Genomic DNA, 21,371 nt, shown 5'->3' with positions numbered 1-21,371 from the left:
TTGTATGTTGTGGGTTTATATGTAATGTTAAGGGTTTGACACCCTTATATCACTTCTATTATATATTATATGTTTCTTGTTAATATTCGTTCACTATAATCATTAATGATAGTAATGTAACAGTATAGGCAGAGGGCCTATATAGTACCTGTAACTAGACGTACAATTGCTAACGTGTAGATAATTTCCTAGTTGCTTCAAGCCCCCTTTCTCAAATGTTGATGCTCGGTCGGTCGGGGGTTACTAGCAAAAGGTACTATAATGCTCAAGTAAGTACTCTAGTTTAAGAATGTGTTTTGGTAAATGAAAAAACGTATCTCATTACTCCACAGTGGGTTCTATTTATAGCATTGGTTTATGGGCTCTAGTCGTGATGGGCCGAACATCAGTTATTAACTAACATGCATCGTGGTCTTTTATTAATAGGGATGTGCATCTTTCACTTAATCGGTTTCAACTGATTTGTCAGAGATATTTCCCATGTATTTCGGGATATTATGACTCATTCAATGCTATTGTAACTGTCATTACTGTCATTTACTGTATACCTTGAGATATTCTCTAACTCGGTCAATCGTCACTGAAGTCGAGACTGGCTGGTTCGGTACCAATCGGTAAAAGTAAATAATAACTACAAATTTTTTTACCAACAATCTTAAAAGTAGTGATTATTAAGATGATAGTAAATATAGCAACATAAGAACAAAACCAATGATAAAAAATGTTGAAGAAGTAACAACAACATTAACATGAATAGCAATAATAAAGTAATGGTAAAAAAGTAGAGACAGATTGATTACCATTTACTACTGACCTATAATCCAACTCCCCTGAAAAAGAGTACACAATAATAAAAAATATAATAGAAAATAAAAAAAAGTTTACCAAATTATTATATATCAAATACCTAATTAAAACAAGATAGGATATACACAAAAATATAAAAGATTCATATCATGTTACTACATCAAACAATTTTAAAATAAGATATACTATTATAACTGTTTTATCATATTTTACTAATAACACGAGTTTTAAATATCATGTAAGTATTCCAACTAAAGCTGTTAACTATATATTATGATTGGCTATTGGTCTTTAATACTGTGATTATTTCAATACTAACAGATAAGATAGAATTAATTGAACAAAAATCAAAAGCCAAAATGAATAGTTTTGAAGTGCCTATAAAACTGTATTGGTATATACGTAGAAGTAACAAATTTCACAATTTTAGCAACTTGAAAACATTGACTTTAGCTAGGTTTGAATAAATTTTATAATATGAACTATTTTTTGGTTTTTAGTGGAACGCAAAATTCAAAATTTTAAATAATATCACTAAAAAGTATTATTTTAATTTTAATTTTTAAGTTACAATAAATAATATGATAATAGATGGCCCTCATATATTTTAAGAATTGAAAATATTGAAAAATAATTAAAAAGAAAAAAACACTCCAACACAAAAATATTAGACCCTATATATAAAAAGATTGAATTATTTCAAAAGTAAACGTTTTATAAAATATTACTGACATTACCTACAAACCATTGGTATTTACAAAATTAAAATTACTTAATTTTATTTAAGATTAACTATGGTACACCACATTAAATGAATTATCACCTTATTGAAAGTGAAATATTAAAATGGTTTGATTATAAATTTTGATAAAATGACTTTTAAAAATTCATATAAAGATTACAAGATCTATTAAGTCTTTATAAAAAAAAAATCTCAAAGGCCACAAAACTCTATACAAGGAGGAGAATTTAGGATATCTCATCTCAACACTTTGTGGATAATAAAGTAACTATTTTAAGGTGAAATAATGATGTCTCACTCACTATCTAATGAAGTGAATAATTTGAGAATTCAAATATTTGTACACAAAAAATGGTTTACCACTAACATTAATTAATGGTTTGTGAAACTTCGTCTCTTTGATACACTTTCAAACACGAAACTTCCTTGTAATTTCATTATTAATCACTAATAGAGTAGGACATACGTAAAACAAATTCTATCGCTTGGTATATACGTTTTTGTGTATACAAACTACGTACTTTAACAAATATAGAGTTTTGAGAAATGCAATTGACAAATGCAACTCCATTAATTTTTAGCTTTTGTGAAGGACTATGCAAGCGATTAGTATGTCATTAATGTTATTCAAAATTATTTAGCTAAACTGTTATATTTGTTTACTTTGTTTGTGGTTATATTTTCATTCAAAAAAATAGTGTTAAATTTGTTTAAATCAATGTACAATTTTCCTCTTATAGCTTTCTTAGAAGTAACATATGTTGAACTATTTCGCAGATAGCGATGTGGCTTGACCTTCTTTGTCTATTGCCTATATGAACTAAAAAGTTAATTTCATTCTTTACCTGATTTTTCTCTCCTATTTTTTTTACAAAAATTATCCAATAAACCCATAGTAGCTATGTCATTTGAGTTCATGCGAAATACTCGTTGCACAAATCTTAAAGTTATAATTTATGGAACTACTAAACTTGTATAATTAGAGTAATTACGACTTGGTTTGAATCAGATTTACAATTTAACAAATTAATAAATCAATTTTTTTTAGTTATCTGCGGATAAAAACAAATAAATCAATTTTTACTACTTTAGTTTAATTTAGATTTATTTTCTCCCTTTATCTTCTTGTGTTACTTTTTGGTCCTAACTAAGTAAATAAAAAACATCTCTCAGATAAGCTTCGCAACCAGGTGGTCTTCGTAATAAAAGAGACATTTGTCGATAAGTGTGTGCTTGTTTGGAGATCTTTGGTCAATGTGGGTGGGATTACCTACTTTGATGCCTAAGTTAATGTTATGTATGAGGTATGTGAGAGTAATAAATACTCTTTAATGCATATCTTTGTCTTGGTTAGTGTGTGTATTTATAGGATTGTGATGAAGTTCTGATATTGGACATAGATTAGGGTATGCTACCGTGTTAACCTCAGAGTTTAAGTAATATTTTGTATGGTAATTACGTCAATCATACTTAGATCACTACAAAAAAACGTGTATAATACGGCGGTTATTTTCGCAAAAATTGACGTTTTTAACCGCCGCATTATACGTCTGTGGCGGTACCGCGTACCGCCAGAATTCTTGCCGCCACAAAGCTTAATGTGGCGGTCAATTGAGAACCATTGTAGCAGACGCCATATTATGCATGGTATAAAGTGGCGGTTTTAAGCGTGTAATTAGCGTCAGTTATAAATGTTGTAATTTTAAAACTGGGTAAATCAATTCTAACGTAAATAGTGGCAGTTTTAACCGCCACTTAATATCGTAATTCGAATATTAAATATTTAATTTTATTTTTTAATATTTATAATAATTTATTTAATTATATTTTATAATTTGATTTCATAATATTATTTAATTTCATATTTTCATAATATAATTAAATTATAACATAAACTAATTTCATAATATAATTATACTTCATAATATAATTAAAATTTATAAATATAATAATCAAAAGATTACTTCATTCATTCATTGAGAGAACAAAGTTGATAATGTCAAACTAATACAAACAACAAGTAAATTAAATTTGTTTTATATTTGAACATATTACAACTAAAGTCATAGTCCTAATTCTAATTTGTCTTCCTGCCTCCACTTGATCCAATAATATTTTGGTTTGGTGATGGAGCATCACTTCCAACCTTCTTCCAATCTCTCCGGTTCCTGAATAAATCAAAATATGTTTATAGTTAATTTTTTATTTTTAAAAAATAAATAAAAACAATATTAAAATAAAGTTTTAAGGACTGAAAACAACATTATAACATTTTTAAGATTGTAAACACAAAACTTATAATCCTTTAAATCATATATAATCTAAAGAGGCTACACCAACCAAGACTTCCATATTCACTTTCAACTTGTAGCTGTGCAAAAATCAGTTGTTCTATGAAATAATAGAAGCATGCTTACAACAAAATAAAACAGCGTTTTTGCAAATTGCAAATTTAAATAATCATGAAAAAAAAACATTGTTTAAGGCATGGGCAACATACACCAAAAACAACCTATGAAACACTTCGTACTTCAAAATTCACTTAAAACAATGATGTGGCATGGATAGTAAAAAAACATGTTGTCATAAATAAATAAAAAAATTAGATTAAAAATAAAAAAAGTACTAGGACAATCAGAAACATACATAAAAGTAAGGAAAATTAATTGGACGTTGGTTCACCCTTATTCATCAATGGGAAAACTAATTGCATAATACTGTTAATTTTTTGGCAAAGAGATGCAAAGAGGCCATACTTGGGTTGTGGAAGAAATCGTACTCATCCACGTTTTACTTGTATAATCCAACTTTGAAGCACACATGTAGGCACCAGATTTAATTTTCTCTTATGTGTTCAGCTTTGGCGTGTGACCTGATCCGTGTCATGCAAAACTCACTCATATACAAAACTCGTAGTTTCCTCGTAGAAGAGGAAGAAAACTAAAAAATCCAAAAGAGAAAATAAAAGGAAGCCCGTGGTTGCAGTGTATGAGATTACGATAACATAAACAAGCCCATAAGTACGTGACAACTGTGAACACATGCGTACTGTTACAAAGACAAATCCATAGCAGAATCAATTAGTAATGAAATGGATTCCATAGATAGTAGGAGCACAAAATCTAAAGAAACTGAACGACGTTGCGATAATCTAAAACCTCACATTCACAGAATCAATTAATTTTCAAATGAATCCCATTGGAATCACTTTTTCTATCATGTTGTTTTTCTAATTCTACACAAAATTGGCAGTAAAAAATTGACGAACACTAGTGTTCTTTCTATTAAATAATTTGTTTTAAAATAATAAAAATAAAATAAAAATAAAAATAAATATATATATATATAGAAACTATGTTTTGAAGCTTTATTTGAAACAGTTTCACATGAATTTGTCCAATCACAAATAATCATAATATAAAAAACTTTATCTTGTGAAATTGAAAAAGTTACCTAAATCTCTGTCTTCTTCTCTTCTTTGGCTTTAGAAATTTTAACTGAATAAGACTTGCAATGGAATCTAATGTAACTACTAATATATCATAAGCAACTCCTAAAACAATGAATTGATATAACCCTTCCGATTTTTCCAACAAAGAGAAAAGTAAAGACAATATAGCAGCAAACCGGAATGGCAAAGAAGGAGACAAGAAGTGGATGGAAACTCCGATATTCAAAATCGTGTTGCCAGAAACAAAATCAACAAAGCAGGATACTTTTCAGGCTTCAGAGTTCGTTAAATACCCAATAGATAATAAAGAAATTGAATCATTTCTTAAGTTCCATAATGGAAGAAAAAAAACCTACGTGTTCGGAGGGTGGCCCTTTCTCGCAAAAACCGCCGCGTCCTCCACCGCCACGACCAAATCCACTTCTACCGCGACCGAACTGCCACCGTCGCGGCCACTCTAGAAACCGCCACCGTCACGACCACTCTTGAAATCGCCACCGTCACGACCACTCTTGAAATCGCCACCGTCGCGGCCACCCCTGAAACCGCCATCGTCACAGCCACTTCTGAAACCTCCACCGCGCCCACGCCTCTGGGGGCTCTCATTGTTTAGTGACCAGAGGATGCAGCCACAGAGGGATGCCAAGACAAAGTTGGGAGGGTTTAGGGTTTTGAGACAAACGAAATAGATTTTTGAAGAGAGAGGAATATTGAATGTTTGGGCTATTGGGCTTTATTGGGACTAAAACACATTATGGAGGGAACAAAATGCGGGAGAATTTTTATTTAGAAGGATAATTATGACGGTTCTAAATGTCACATTTCGAAGGAATATTATGGCGTCTATGAAGCTGCCGTATTATACCGCTAATTATGGCGGTTTTTAATAACCGCCATATTATAACCGCCACTACATACACGTTTTTTGTAGTGGATAATGAACATTTGTTAAGTTTATGAAAACCGTGTCAACCATATTACCCATAGGGTATTCGGTCAATGATCTTGTTTGAGAGGTCTTTGGTGTCATATGATACAATTTAGAAAAAAAAATCAAAATATGAACTAAGCTAAGCTAGGATTAGGTTGGTTGAATTTAAATTAATTGGATCAATTATATATAAATATAAACAATTATAATTTTAAGAAAGGCATAATTTTATCCAAAAGTTCGCACATAGTTTTATTATTAAAAGAGATAAGCAATATTTTTGTATTGTAACTAATTTACATCAACAAAATAGTAAGAAGATTATCTAATTATATAAAATTTTGTATATAATATTAATAATAAAAAATATATTATTAGTTTGTTTCGGGTTCATTAGATTTGTTAATAAAAAATTGACATCTAAACCAATTAAAACTATATTTGATTGGTTTACTTCATATTCGATTCGAGAAAGATAAAAATTTCATCTGATTTAATTGTTTTAATTTATACTTTTATGTTAGTTAAATTGATGTAAATGTATCAACACTTTTTCTCATAATAACACCATTTATTTAGTTCATATTATCCACACCTCCTCTTTCTCTATTTTTTTTTCTTCTTCTACAATTTACTATTCTACTCAATTTTTATACTCTCCCCATAAATTTTAATTTACCAAATTTTATAAGAGGTTTTAGAAACTGCTATTAAAATTTGTTATGTATCCACCTATATTTGTTGATGTAAAACCCTTTAGATAAGAACTATCTCCATTCAATTTAAAAACAAAAACAACAAACAAAAGTTAGTGACACTAGTATTAAATTACTGTACGATGACACTCCATAGACGACGATCAATGAATATGAGTTATCTAATTAAATACAATGATAATTTTAAAATTAATGTGAACATAGACAAGAGTTAACACAAAAAACATCGTCTATATATAAAAATAAAACATAAAAGTCGTAATAGATGATAGTTTTTGAACAAACGTAGTCTAAAAGTAGAAATTTGAAATAAATGATGGTAATTATCCAAGAATCATTGTCTATATGTCAATTTAGAAACCCAAAACCCTTTCGTACTTCATTTGTGCGTTCATCTCTTTCGAGTTCTCTTCTTCTCTACAATCTTCTCTTCTTCCTTTGCACTTTATTTACCTCCTTTGTCCCATTGCTTCTTCAGTGTGCTCTATCAATTATTTCTTTGTACCTTTGTTTCAAAACCCTCAGTAGAGTTTGTACTTTTATAGGATCATCTTTTTACTGCCTTAAATGTATGATTTTTACTTAGAAAGAACTCATATGCACTTACGAATTAACTAAAATTTTATCTTTAAATTTCGGTATCTTTAAACATAACAACTTTATTGTTTGAACAATGAGTTAATGATCATCATGAAACATGTCATTAATATTCTTAATGATAACATCACAACGTCAGCTAAGCGTGTCATCTCTTTTGAAAGCGTGAGCCAAACCCACTCAAAGTAGACGCTAGCTGAAAAAAATAAAATAAAATGCATCGGTCAAGTCGATGCAGATAAAATTAATTTTTGAATTATTTGTAAAGAATAGTGAGGACTGAACCCAATCTAAGCTGGAAAAAAAAAATTTGTTGTGCCTGCCAAGCCGACACACGTAAAATTAATTTTTGAATTATTTGTAGAAGATAATGTGGGCCAAACCCACTTTAAGCGAACACTAACTGAAAAAAAAATAAGAAAAACATTAAAAATTTATTGCATGCATGCGCTAGACCGACGCTAATGCATGGGTTAGATCGATGCTAATTAAGTGTTATATACCCTTGTCTGAGCCCATTTCTTTTCCTCCAAATTCTCATAATCCCTAATCTTCTCGTCTTCGAAAAATTTCCTTTACTCCTCTGTTGTTCTATTCTCTTTCTTCCACCTCCATGGTGAGCTTCTTTTCCTTCAAGGTGAACTTTTCAGCCTTCCCATACCTCCTTTCAACTCCAACTTTTTTTCCCATTGATTTCTCCAACTTGTAGCTTTGGTCATCCCTAAAGCTGGGTTTCGACAAAAATCATTTCTTGCAGTGAGTTAAGGAGCTTCTTGCAATGATGAGTTAAGAAGTTACGATGAGTTTTATTTAAGTTTGTTTTTGTCTCCAAGTGTGATTTTTTTATTATTTTTTTTTTAAATTTTTTAATTTCTATTTTTGTAATTTTTATTTGTTTTGGGATTGAAATGCAGATATTGCCTAATCTTGATTAGAACATTGATCCCTCATTCGCAAGTTAGATACTTCAGCATCAATTTTTTCATAGTGTTAGTTACCTAATATGAGAAATCTTTGTATTATGTTGATTGAGGAACTTCTATGTAGTTACTAAAAATGGTTAGCTTAAATACGATTAATATTTGTTGCATTTTGTATTATAATTATGATTTTAAATTCAATTGAATTTTGATGGAGGATTGAATTCATTGAAATTGAAATTTTGATGGGTTAAAAATTGAAATTTAGATATTCTTAATGTTTTACAAATTTAGGTATCCATTGATTTCACATTTTTTTAAGCGTCGATTATGTGTGGATCAAACCCACTTTAATTTTTTTATTATTTGTGTTGCGTTCACTAAATCCACTCATGTATCCTTGCGTAATTTTTTTCTACTATTTGTGTGAATCAAGCCCACGCATTTGATTCTACAATTTTCGTTTGTTTATGCCTTTATTAATAGTTTGGATTTCTAAAGATCATTTGAGAGTCTAAGCTTTCTTTGCCTTTTCTTCCTGAATTGTTCGAGCAACTAGTTACAACATTTTATCCCTACCATGTCATCTTCTAGTAGTTTCTTTGATTATTCTCATGGTGGAAATGCCTTGTAGAGGGAGATTACCGCCATTGAGGAGGACTATTTTTAAGAGTCGCACTGACTTTTTATAAGGACATCATAAGGTTTTAGCCCTTCCACCTTTTTCCTTCATTATCTCGTTATAGGAGTCTCACCTCTGTATCCCACATATAAGGTGTGAGGAACAGAAAAGCTTCTAATCAAGAAAATAATAAACAATTGGGACTGACTACTCAAGGAGAGAAAAAAGATAAATTTCAAATATAAATGTATATTTTTTTTATAAAATTCATGTTAAATATGAAACCTAATATTTTTTAGATACCTCAACAATCATTTGACATGATAAAATAATTCATTAAATAAAAAATAAATAAATAAAACATAAGAGACGAGATCAAATCCATAAAAAAATACATAAAGAATTCCCTAGAAAAATATGAATATATACTTAAAAGTGATGTTAATTTTTATCCTACAACTCGAAGGAAGTTGTTGAAAGAGTATTTCAAATCATTCTTATTATCCTAACTCATTGTTATCCATCACTTTAAATTTTATTAGTTTTTAAATAATTAATTTATAAATAATACTTTATTAATATTTTGCTAAGTAATCCATAGTTAAATTTAAATAAAATTTGTATAAAAATTTATTCCATTTTTTAAATACATATTACTACTTATATAAAATTACTGAGAATTTTACTTTTAATTGATAAAAACATTAAATTATATTTGCATATAAAACCACATCATGACTTGTGATACCTGAATAAGTTTAGATCTAAAATATAAATAATATTAACTAGTTTTAAATCATAAATCTGAGACATAAAGTTTTCCACATGTCCATCTTAAAAAATACACACATATATGACCTTACTATTGTTAGGACTCTAGATTTTACTAATAATTATAAGCATGTTATCGAAATGCAAGACTGTTATTAAAATTGTTAAAGATGGTTGTTGCCCCTTCAAGACATGTGTTTGATGAAGCCATTTGTGTAAATTTTATTTGTATTTACATTTGCTTTAAGAATGTTTTAAGTATAGTTTAAAGGTTGTTTAGAGTAAGCTTTTTGTTAGGTAACTCACCTCTTAACCCCTGACCATGTGATAAGAGCAAGCACAAGTTTTATAAAACTGTTTTTCATATGTTTTGCAAAAAATATCCTTACTGTATAAAAAATGAATCTGTTCTTTTCTAAATGAAAAGATTCTTTTCTTAAGCTGATGCCATGATTAAGTGTTTTTGAAAATCATGTTTTGTGCATCAAGTGTTTTGACTAAGTCTTCATTCCATCAAAACGACTATGTTTCACTTGTTAAGAAGTTTTTGTTATCGTTTTGAAAATGGATATGTTCACCTGTAAATGAATAGATTCTTTTTAATCTGGTGCCATGTTTACCTTAAAAGGCTTTTTACGTTTTATCCTTGCACTAGGGTTTTGACTAAGTCTCCTTCACATAACAGATTCTTTAATTGCCTTTGAAAATAAATTTGTTCATTTTATTTTCAATCTGTTATTTTTATAAAAGCTTTAACTGTTTTTTGAAAATCTGTTATAAGATGTTTTTCCATAAAAGGAGAGTTTGTTCCTGCGTTCTAAAATTAATCATACAATTGAGAAAACAAGTTTTACAATAGAGAACTAAGGATTTTCAGAGGATTAACATGTGTTCTTGAAAGATTTTCCAAATCACAAAGTGTGCTTATTCTTGGTTGGTTCTAAGGCTTGGTTAGAGGTGTTGTCACTGTGTGAGCAATCTGTTCTACTGGTCTAAGGCAGATTTTTGCATTCTCTATCAGGTGTATTAGTTTTATACTTCAATTCCTTGTAAAGTGTGGTTGTAAACTCTTCTTGATAGGGTTTCTTGAAGAGTTGTGTGTGTTGGAATAGTGTTTTTCAACAAGGTGTGCCATGTTCTTGTGGGGTTCAAGAACAATGGTGTTTGTAATTGTTTGAATTGTGTTTTAGTGAATTTCACCTTAGATTAGGTGAAGAATGGATGTAGCTCATTGGAGTGAACCAGTATAATTGCTTTGTGTTCATTCTCTCTTAATCCCTACACTTAATAATTGCTGAATAAACTAAACTGACAAGAAATAAATCTATTCAATTGTAATTGAATTTGTTCTTTGTGGGCACGTATATACTGTTCTTGATTTTCTAAAGAACTTATGCAAAAATCTGTATGTGTTGAAACATCATTGAAATTCATGCTTTGTGAAGGTTAATACAATCTGTTAAGTGTTTTAAAAAACAAGCATTGGCTTTGTATTCAAAGGTTGTGATTAACTGCTGTAGCTCATTGTTTTAATTCTGCAAAAATCAATTTGAACTTTGCTTGCAGATCATCTAACTCAATCTTAAAATAAAAAATCATTCAATTGAGATAAACGCCTTAAAGTACATAAACAGTATAAAAATATATATGTTCATTGCTAAATAAATCGATTTATTTTCTATGTACTGTGACAAAATCTGATTCTGCGCGAAACTTTTAAAAGGTCAATTCACCCCCCTCCCCCCCTCCCCCCTTCCTCTTGAACTTTGTCATTATTGAACCCAACAATTGGTATCAAGAGTTAGGACTTGTATTTTAATCAAGTTTATTTGCAATAATGTCTGAGTTTAAAGTGTTTTTTGCTGAGGGATCGTCTATCAATAGACCCCCTATGTTCAATGAGATGAATTATGCTTTTTGGAAAATTAGAATGAAAATTTTCATGGAATCTATTGACTCGTTTATTTGGGAGGTTGTGGTCCATGGACCCTATGTGCCAATGTAGGTTGTCAAGGATGAAGAAGTGGCAAATCCAAGATCTGAATGGAATGAGAGTGAAAAGAAGAAGGCTCAATATGATCTTGTACCCAAGAACATCATAACTTCGTCATTAAAAATGGATGAGTTCTTCAAAATATGTCAATGCAATTAAGCTAAAAAGATGTGGGAGGTCTTGGAAGTTACTCATGAAGGTACTGAAGATGTGAAGAGATCCAGAAAACATTCTCTCATCCAAGAATATGAATTGTTTAGAATGCAACCCGAGGAGAGCATTGCTGATGTGCAGAAAAGGTTCACTCATATTGTGAATCATCTTATTGGTTTGGGAAAGGAATTTGACAGAGAGGAACTCAACATAAAAGTGCTGAAGTGCCTCGACAGAAGCTGGCAACCCAAGGTGACTGCCATATCAGAAAGCCGTGATCTGTCAAAGCTGTCAACTGCTGCACTGTTTGGGAAATTAATGGAGCATGAGCTGGAGCTCAAGAGACTCAAAGAGCAAGAAACAGTGGAAAGGAAACCCAAGGGACTTGCACTAAAAGCAAGAGCACAAAGTGACATCAATGAAGAGAAAGAAGATGTTGAACACGATGAAACAATCAACTTACTTACAAAGAGGTTCAATAGATTCCCGAAGAAGAAAAACAGAGATAGGAACCAACAGAAAAGAAGGTATCCTAAACCTAATGAATCAAATTCCTCTAATTACACTTGCTTTGGCTGTGCTAAAACAGGGCACATCAAAATGGATTGTCCAAACAATCAATCAAAGGACAAATCTGCCAGCAAGAAAGTTGAAAGGAGCAAGGGGAGAAGAGCTTACATTTCTTGGGAATAGAATGAAGTATCTTCAACCAGTAGCTCTTCAATCGATGAAAGATGAAGGATCAATCTCTAATTCAGTAAGTGATTTCTCTATGGAATATGATAACTATGATCAATTGCTTGCTGCTTTCAAAGAAACACATGATGAGGCAAATAGATTGGCTGTAATATGCAACAAGTTGCAAAAGGTAAATAATGTGTTTGCACCTAAAGTAAAAACACTTGAGGAAGAACTGCATAAGGCCAAAACAGATCTTGTAAGTCTTGAACTAACATGCTTGCATGCCTCTATTAAAACCTGTGAAAACTGTAAAAAAATTGGAAAAACAAGTGGAGTATTTGCTAAAAACCCTAAACCCTAAACCCTAAACCCAAACAAGTGGGTTTAGGGTTCGCAGAATGCTGTTCTCAACAAGAATGGTATTGGTTATAACCCTGGAAATGTAACCAATGTCAAAAAGCTTTCAAGTTTTTTTGTTCTAGCAAAATCAGGTTTCTCAGCTTTTAACAGTGGCAAAAAGGCATCTCATGTTACCTGTTTTTACTGCATGAAATCTGGTCATACCTCTAGGTCATGCATTGCTAGAAAACATCTTGTTCCTAAGAACTTAGCAAAATGGCTACCAAAGGAAAGGTTTTAATATGTGTTGGACCCTATACTGAAAAGGGTACCATTTGTATTATTTTTGCTTTGTTTTGCAGAAAGGCAGCAAGAGAAATCAGTGGTATTTGGACAGTGGATGTTCAAAACATATGACTGGTGATCTGACAAAATTTACCAGTTTGAAGTTCAAGGCAGAGGGACATGTAACCTATGGGGAAAACAACCATGGAAGAATTCTTGGCAGAGGCACTGTTGGAACTGGAAATTCAACCACTATTGAGAATGTGTTTTATGTGGAGGGACTCAAGCATAGCCTTCTCAATATCAACCAACTATGTGACAAAGGATACAAGGTGAACTTCAAGTCAAATGGCTGCACAATCTCAAGTGACCCCTCTGGTAAGGTGTTGTTTACTGGTAAGAGAGTGAATAACATATAGCTCTTGGATATTATGGAAATTGATTCTTCAAATGAGTGTTTACTGTCCAGAAGTGATGAGTCTTGGTTGTGGCACAGGAGGTTAGCTCACATACACACTAATCACTTAAATAAATTGAAATCTAAAGATCTTGTTTCTGGTTTACCTAACATTAAATTTCAGGATAACAGGCTTTGTGATGCTTGTGTGAAAGGTAAACAAATCAGATCCTCTTTCAATTCAAAAGACATTGTTTCTACAAAAAATCCATTGGATGTATTGCATATGGACTTATTTGAACCATCTAGAGTTGCTAGCTTGGCTAGAAATTTATATGCTTTGGTTGTTGTGGATGACTACTCTAGATTTACATGGACTCTTTTTCTTGTACATAAAAATGATGCTTACAATGCTTTTAAGAAATTAGCAAAGGTGTTACAAAATGAAAATGGTTGTTGTATAAAATCCATTCGAAGTGATCATGGGGGGTGAGTTTCAAAATGCTAGATTTGAAAGGTTTTGTGAAAAACATTGGATATCACATAGCTTTTCAGCCCCTAGGACTCCCCAACAAAACGGTGTAGTTGAAAGGAAAAACAGATCATTAGAGGAACTAGCTAGAACTATGTTAAATGAATCTAAGCTTCCTAAGTATTTTTGGGCAGATGCAGTTTATACTGCAGCTTATATGTTAAACATAACCTTAATTAAACCCATTCTTAAGAAAATACCATATGAATTGTATAAGGGCAGGAAACCTAGTGTGAGTCACCTTAGAGTGTTTGGGTGTAAATGCTTTGTATTGAATAATGGCAAAGAAAATATGGGTAAGTTTGATGCTAAATCTGATGAAGGTATTCACATTGGTTATGCTTTGAATGGTCATGCATATAGAGTCTTCAATAAAAGATTGCTCATAGTAGAAGAATCAATGCATGTTGTATTTGATGAAGCTGATCATAGCATATCTAAAACTGCTGCAGATGACCTTGAATATGATGAATTTAAATCTGGTTTTAATAAAAATGAATTGATTCATATTGATACTACTGACTCACATGTTGTCCAAGAGCCTACTGTTTCTGCAGGTTTGCCAAAAGAATGGAAAACCCCAAGAGATCTAACCCTTGATAATGTCATTGGGAACATTGAGAAGGGAGTTTCAACTAGGAAGTCCCTGAATAACTTCTGTGAGACAATGGCCTTTGTGTCTCAAGTGGAGCCCAAAAATATGAATGAAGCCCTTAAGAACAGTAACTGGATTCTGGCCATGCAAGAGGAACTGAATCAATTTGCTCTGAATGAGGTATGGGCTTTTGTTCCTAGAATACCTTAAATGAATATCATCGGAACAAAATGGGTATTCAGAAACAAGATGGATGAGCATGGGGTGATTACCAGAAATAAGGCTAGACTAGTGGCTAAAGGGTATAATCAAGAAGAGGGAATAAACTATGATGAAACATATGCACCAGTGGCTCTGCTAGAAGCTGTTAGATTGCTACTTGCCTTCTCCTGCATCAAAGGATTCAAGCTATTCCAAATGGATGTGAAGAGTGCCTTCTTGAATGGTTATATAAATGAAGAGGTATTTGTTTCACAGCCACCAGGTTTTGAAGATCATCAACATCCAGGACATGTGTTCAAACTCAAAAAGGCTCTCTATGGGCTTAAGCAAGCTCCTAGGCAATGGTACGAGAGACTAAGTGATTTCCTTATCTCACAAGGCTATGAAAGAGGCACATCAGATAAGACCCTGTTCATTAAGAAGAAAGGAGATGACACAATTCTAGTACAAGTCTATGTGGATGACATCATATTTGGATCAAACAATGGAGAATTGTGTGAAACTTTTATGGAAATCATGAAGAGTGAGTTTGAAATGTCAATGATGGGTGAGTTGAATATAGGCTTGCAGGTCAAACAACTCAAGGAAGGTATATTCTTGAATCAAGCCAAGTATTGCAAGGATCTGCTGAGAAAATTTGAAATGGACAACTGCAAACCAATCAGCACACCCTTCTCAACTAGCTGTGACTTGGATCATGATGAAGCTGGAATTCTTGTTGATGAAACTAAATATAGAGGACTCATAGGATCCCTACTGTATCTCACTGCCAACAGACCTGACATAATGTTTGCAGTGTGCATGTGTGCTCGGTTTCAATCTACTTCTAAAGAATCACACTTCAATGCTGCCAAAAGGATTCTGAAATATTTGCAAGGAACTAAAGAAGTTGGCTTGTGGTATTCAGGTAACATTTCATTAAGTTTGACTGGCTATTCTGATTCAGACTTTGCAGGTTGCAAAATTGATAGGAAGAGCACCAGTGGTACCTGTCACTTGCTTGGATCAAGCTTGATCTCATGGCAATGCAAAAAACAGGCATGTGTTGCTCTCTCCACTGCTGAAGCAGAGTACATTGCAACAGGGAGTTGTTGTGCTCAAACCATATGGCTAAGACAACAATTGAATGACTTTGGTATCTTACTTAACCATATACCTTTGCTATGTGATAACACAAGTGCCATTAACTTAACCAAAAATCTTGTCATGCATTCAAGAACCAAATACATTGAAATTAGGCATCACTTTCTAAAGGAAAACATATCAAATGGAACATGTGAGATTAAGTTCATTGGTACAGATTTACAACTTGCATATTTGTTTACAAAACCATTGGCTAAAGATAGGTTTAATTTTCTGCTTAATGAATTGGGAATTATAAATGTTAATTGTGCTTCGCTGTGAAGAAATTAAATTTGTTTATTTGTAATTGAATGTGTTTATTTTTGGTACTGATATGCTTTGATGACTAGGAAAGAGAAAGTTTAATCTTTGATTGATTGACTGATTTAATGGGTATTAACCACTGTACCTTTGACGATTTTGGTCATGGTTGTGTAACAGATTTGATGCTTTGACTGCTCAATTAAGGTGTGATATGTATGCATCGTGGTCTGATAGCTGTCGTTTTGCTGTCAAATTAATATGATTCTAGCGTAGACTTGTCTAACACTAGAGAGATGATAGTATAATTGTGGCCAGATGACCCCAAGTCGTCTCCCAACGAATCCAATAGTAAAATCAGTTGATCAGGGTTTAAAATCTATCTGCAAGCAATAAAAGTTAGCAATAACAATAAAGATGAAAAGGGAGTTTGAGATAGTTGTGCAAAAAATATAAAAGAGATTAAAATAGCAAATAAAAAGCGGTTGATCCCAAGTTCTTCCACCATTGAATTCTTCACAGGTTCTCTAAAGATTAATCTTTTCTCAATCCTCCAACAGAGCTAAACCAGATTGAACATGCGCCGATCTGATTCAACTGAAACTCACTAGTAAAGCATGCGTCTACTAGTTTAATCAATACCCACTTTGTTCCATGCGTATACTCCATGGGAATGCTTACCTCCTCTCCCTTGAATCATGCGCCCAAGAAATTAATTAGAACAATACGAACTAACTAAGAAACCAAAGTTTAAGATAAGGAAGACTCTCAATCATGCGTTCAAGTACAACCTCTCACAAAAACCAGTTTTCCAGGAGATTAGACAATAAAAACAACTGCTATAGAGAATTAAAAATTGAAACTTTTATTGAACAAAACCTCAAAACTCAATGGGGAATTACAAAAGAATCAACCAAAAAGGTTTAGCCTTCCATGCGGAGGCAAAACAAAAGAATTACTAAGAAGAAAATAAACTAAGAAAACCCTATGCAGCTCTCTCTTTTTCTCCTTGATGCTTGTGTCCTTTTATAGGCTTTTCTGCTCCAAGGATCTTGAGAGAATATTGTAGTTTATATTTTTTTAACCGTTTCCAAGTTTCTATCTTTCCATAATTCTTTTTATTTTGCAAAAGATTTGCTTCCAATTCTGTTTCTAGAATCTTGTAGCTTTTATTTTCTCTTTCTTCTCCTCATAATATTTTTTCTGTTTTGGTTCAAGAAGCAACTTGGACTTTTGCATATTTGGCCCATTCACAAAGGTAGATGCTTCCTCCGGATAATTTACTCTAAAAACACAAAATTAACAATAATAATAGTTAAGGCCCAAATAAACCCAATTATAAGAATATTAATTAAAACAATGGATTTATTTATTATTATAGTCCAATAATCTATAAATTAAGCTAATGAGTGTGAATAAATATATGCTCATCAAATACCCCCACACTTATCCTTTTGCACTCCCGGGCAAAACACTCTAAGGTTTGAAAAGAAAAGGAAAAACAGTGCAAATAACAAATAGCAAATTCTAAGAATGCATAATGACAAACATGATATAATTTCAAGAAATCAAGGAATCAAGAAAAATGTGAATGAAAATTCCTATATTTTAATATACAAGCAGGTAATTAAAATCGAAGGTTGAATCAAAATTGACAGAACTTCACTGGACACTCTCCAACTCTCAAGTGTTTAGTAGGGTTTGTATTTACACTCAACACCCATGCAGACAAACACTACCATATGCTTAGCAAGACTCTAATATTCATAACAATCGAAAAAACATGCAATCAAAGATCAAGAGGTCTTCATAAGGGATGTAATTAGGCTAAGGTAAAGGTAGGTAAAAGGGGAAAAGAGGCTTAAAACCATAGAAAAACAAAGGAGCAATGAAGGATAGGTCTAAAAACAAGTGTAAGTATTTATGACAATTCAACTCCTCTTTTTATTCCAAGATATAATTTTTTTCATATAGTAGACAGTCAATCCAATGTATTAGAGGATCCACTCTTATTTTATTTATTTTGCTTTGCTTTTCTTTCTCTTGTTGTATTCCTTTTTTTTCTATCCATTTTTTTTTCTTTAAAACTGAAGAGGTAAACTATGACAATGAGATACACCCCCACACTTATTCAAAAACCTATTCCCAAATAATTTCAAAGCTCCTTTATCTTCTAAGGTAGGGACAAACATGGTTTTTCTGTTTTGAGGCTTGTAATGAGGGTTAAAAATAAGAAAAAGGCTATAGGCTCAAAGGGCTAACAAATGAATTATTATCATAAAGGTAGGCTAGTATGGCTAGTGGGTTAATTTAAACAAAGAATGCCTCTATCATATCAGTTCATGCACGTAAATCACAATTGTAAAACAAAGAATCAAGCTAAGTTCTAGAGTATAAGCAAACATGAGTGAAAACACACTAAAAAGAGTATTAAATGATATATCAATTAAGGTTCAAAACTCACTAAGGACATTCTATCAAAAGATTCAACCCAAAATTTCTCATAACCAACTTATTTATCAATTTTTAAGAAAATCCAAACAACAAAGATAAAGAAACCAAGATTTTCAAGAATTATAAAACATGTCAACCATTAGACAATCCTAAAAAGCTTATTTATTAACAAAAGCAAAAATAAATTCAAACAATTAAAAGAAAAAACAAAAAAACACAAAAATAAATCAAGAAAAGATAAATCCTAAACTATGATTCTCCTCCCCCACACTTAAATCATACATTGTCCTCAATGTAAAATCAATAAATAAATGTGTATAATAAAAGTGAGAGAAAAAGTACTCCCTCATTCAGCTTGAGGGAATTGGCAACTGCAACAAATCTCTTCAACCATCTCCTCTACAATATAATCCAAGGGCCTTTGTATAGTGTAGCACAGAGATGATGATTGCTGGAAGGTCTTGCCAAGGCATGCAGTACCTTGGTAAACTATGAAACAAACATGCTATGACGAATAAGCCTTGAATTAATAGATGAAAATGGGGCGGGTCTGGAGGTCGTGTGAAATGGTACAGTTTCTTCCATGAATGGATGATGGTACTTTCTAGAGTATATATGGAAGACAAAAATTTATTCATCATAGACGATCTGATATAATTAGCTGTTTGAGGATCGTCTAAGGGTGGTGGTCTAAGGCTAGACAGTCTAGCTAGGGTAGACGGTCTAGTTGGGGTGGGAGATGGAATGAAATGTAAGTTAGGAGGTGGTGGTGGCTGGTAAAGGCTGCTTTCAAACGTTCCAATTATGATAGAAGGTGTAGCCAGTGAAGATGATGGAATGAGTGATATGGGTTTCACCTTAAATAGTGGAGGTTGTACTCTGTGAAGCTTTAAGGATGGAAGAATAATATCATCTTCTTCTCCACTATCAGTGTCTACTTGAACGATGGGTAACACCTGTTCTTCCTCTTCTTGTATTACCTCCAAAACTATGTTAGAGCCATTTGCTAGTGCGCAATCTTTTTCAGTAGATTCGGCAAGTATAGCAGCATCAACAACTTCTTTATCAAGACCTGCATGTGTCATAGAGTCTAATGCCTCTTGATTAAGCAATGATTTTTCTTCCATCAGTGGAGGTTGGACATTAGTTGGTAATGGTTCATAGATCCTAACAACCTGCAAATCAACAGTGTCTGCACTGCAAATTATATCATCAGAGGATATGCATTTGGTCATCACAGAACATGTTGCACATGTATCATCAAAATCCTTTGTGTCTTCAGCAGTCATATGCACTTTGGGAGTGTCTAGATAAGGTTTTATTCCTGCAAATGAAATGGAAACTGGAGGCATGGCAGAATTAATCTCAACACATACATCAGGATCACAAGTATAACATGTATCAAAGTTGGAAAGATTTTCTATATCTAAATTAGGATCATGATGTGAATTCAAACTTCGCTTAGAAATATCTTCAAATTGTCTAGTCAATTGACCAACTTTCTCTTCTAACTTTGATAGAGTAGCATCTATGCTTTGCTAGGATTTCATTGTATTTACCATTAATTGTCTCACCAGCTCCTCTAAAGATGGCTCTTCAAGATTATGAGTAATATTATCAGTTTGAAAAAATGGTTGAAAAGGTGTTTCACTTTCATCAAAATAATATTGCTGATAATATGGTTGTTGTTGAGGTTGCTCATATGACGACTGACAATATGGATTAAAATGTTGAGGTTGTTGAAAATATGGTTCACATTGTTGTAGAGGCTGCTCATAAAGCTGTGAACGTTGCTGCAAATATGGCTCATAATAAATATCATAATTGTAAATTTCTTCAGCTAATTTTCGTTCCATTTTAGAATTGAAAACAGGGGATGTATATTATGGACACCAACACCTATTAGACGCCTTAGAGCAAACTCTTTTTTGTTTAAATTGAAAAGCAAACCAAGTAAACTCCCAGGAAAGAGAGGTGAGTCACAAGCGGACAAACTTAAAAACCAAGTCTTTCCTAGCCAGAATCTTCCCTGAATTGCTTTCAGTTTAAAAAAACAATCAAAGAGTAGCAACTGAATTGCTTTCAGTTTAAAAAAACAATCAAAGAGTAGCAACTGAAGTGTCTAACCTAAATGCAAGATCCTAAAAAAAACTAATGCAAATGCTACACTTAATGCCTAAAAAAAATAGTTAGAGAAAAAAAAATTATGTTAAAATAAATAAATAAATAAATAAAATATAGAAAATAAAAACAGTAAACAAAAACAAAAATAGAAATAAATAAAGATTACAAAACAAAATAAAAGAAATAACTAAAAACATAAAAGATAAAAAATAAAGGCAAAATAAGATAAAGATAAAAGATATAAAATAAAGGCAAAATAAGATAAAGATAAAAGATATAAAGGAATAAAATAAAAACAAATCAAAACAAAAAATAAAGATAAAAAATATAAGAGATAAAATAAAATAAAATAAAAATCAAAACAAAAAATAAAGATAAAAGATATATAGAAAGAAAATAAAAACAAATCAAAATAAAATAAAGGTAAGAGATATCCTAAATATTATATTTTTTTTATTTTTTTCGTTTTTTTTATTGCTATAATAAATAAATAAAAACTAATAGGAAGAAAATACAGGTTAAATATTCAGAAAAAAAAAATTAGGAAAAAAAAATTTATGCAGATAAGAAAGAAAAACCTAATAACCAAAATCAAATTGGATTCCCCGGCAACGGCGCCAAATTTGATAGCTGTCGTTTTGCTGTCAAATTAATAT

The 21,371-nt window shown here is 31.9% G+C and overlaps 2 protein-coding genes across 2 annotated transcripts; both read left to right on the top strand.

The window, feature by feature from the left end:
- Positions 1–11,718: 11,718 nt before the first annotated feature.
- On the top strand, positions 11,719–13,427 carry LOC137809194 (uncharacterized). Its single transcript, XM_068610332.1, has 3 exons — positions 11,719–11,955; positions 12,293–12,640; positions 13,086–13,427. The coding sequence occupies exons 1-3, from the start codon at positions 11,719–11,721 to the stop codon at positions 13,425–13,427; spliced, it is 927 nt and encodes a 308-aa protein (XP_068466433.1).
- Positions 13,428–14,742: 1,315 nt separating this feature from the next.
- On the top strand, positions 14,743–16,402 carry LOC137809193 (uncharacterized mitochondrial protein AtMg00810-like). Its single transcript, XM_068610331.1, has 3 exons — positions 14,743–14,898; positions 15,277–15,650; positions 16,318–16,402. The coding sequence occupies exons 1-3, from the start codon at positions 14,743–14,745 to the stop codon at positions 16,400–16,402; spliced, it is 615 nt and encodes a 204-aa protein (XP_068466432.1).
- Positions 16,403–21,371: the final 4,969 nt, after the last annotated feature.

The sequence above is a fragment of the Phaseolus vulgaris genome, chromosome 2 (genome assembly GCF_000499845.2).
Source record: "Phaseolus vulgaris cultivar G19833 chromosome 2, P. vulgaris v2.0, whole genome shotgun sequence".
NCBI classification, from domain to species: Eukaryota; Viridiplantae; Streptophyta; class Magnoliopsida; order Fabales; family Fabaceae; genus Phaseolus; species Phaseolus vulgaris.
Note: the sequence above shows the minus strand (reverse complement) of the source record. Positions and strands in the feature narration are given on the sequence as shown.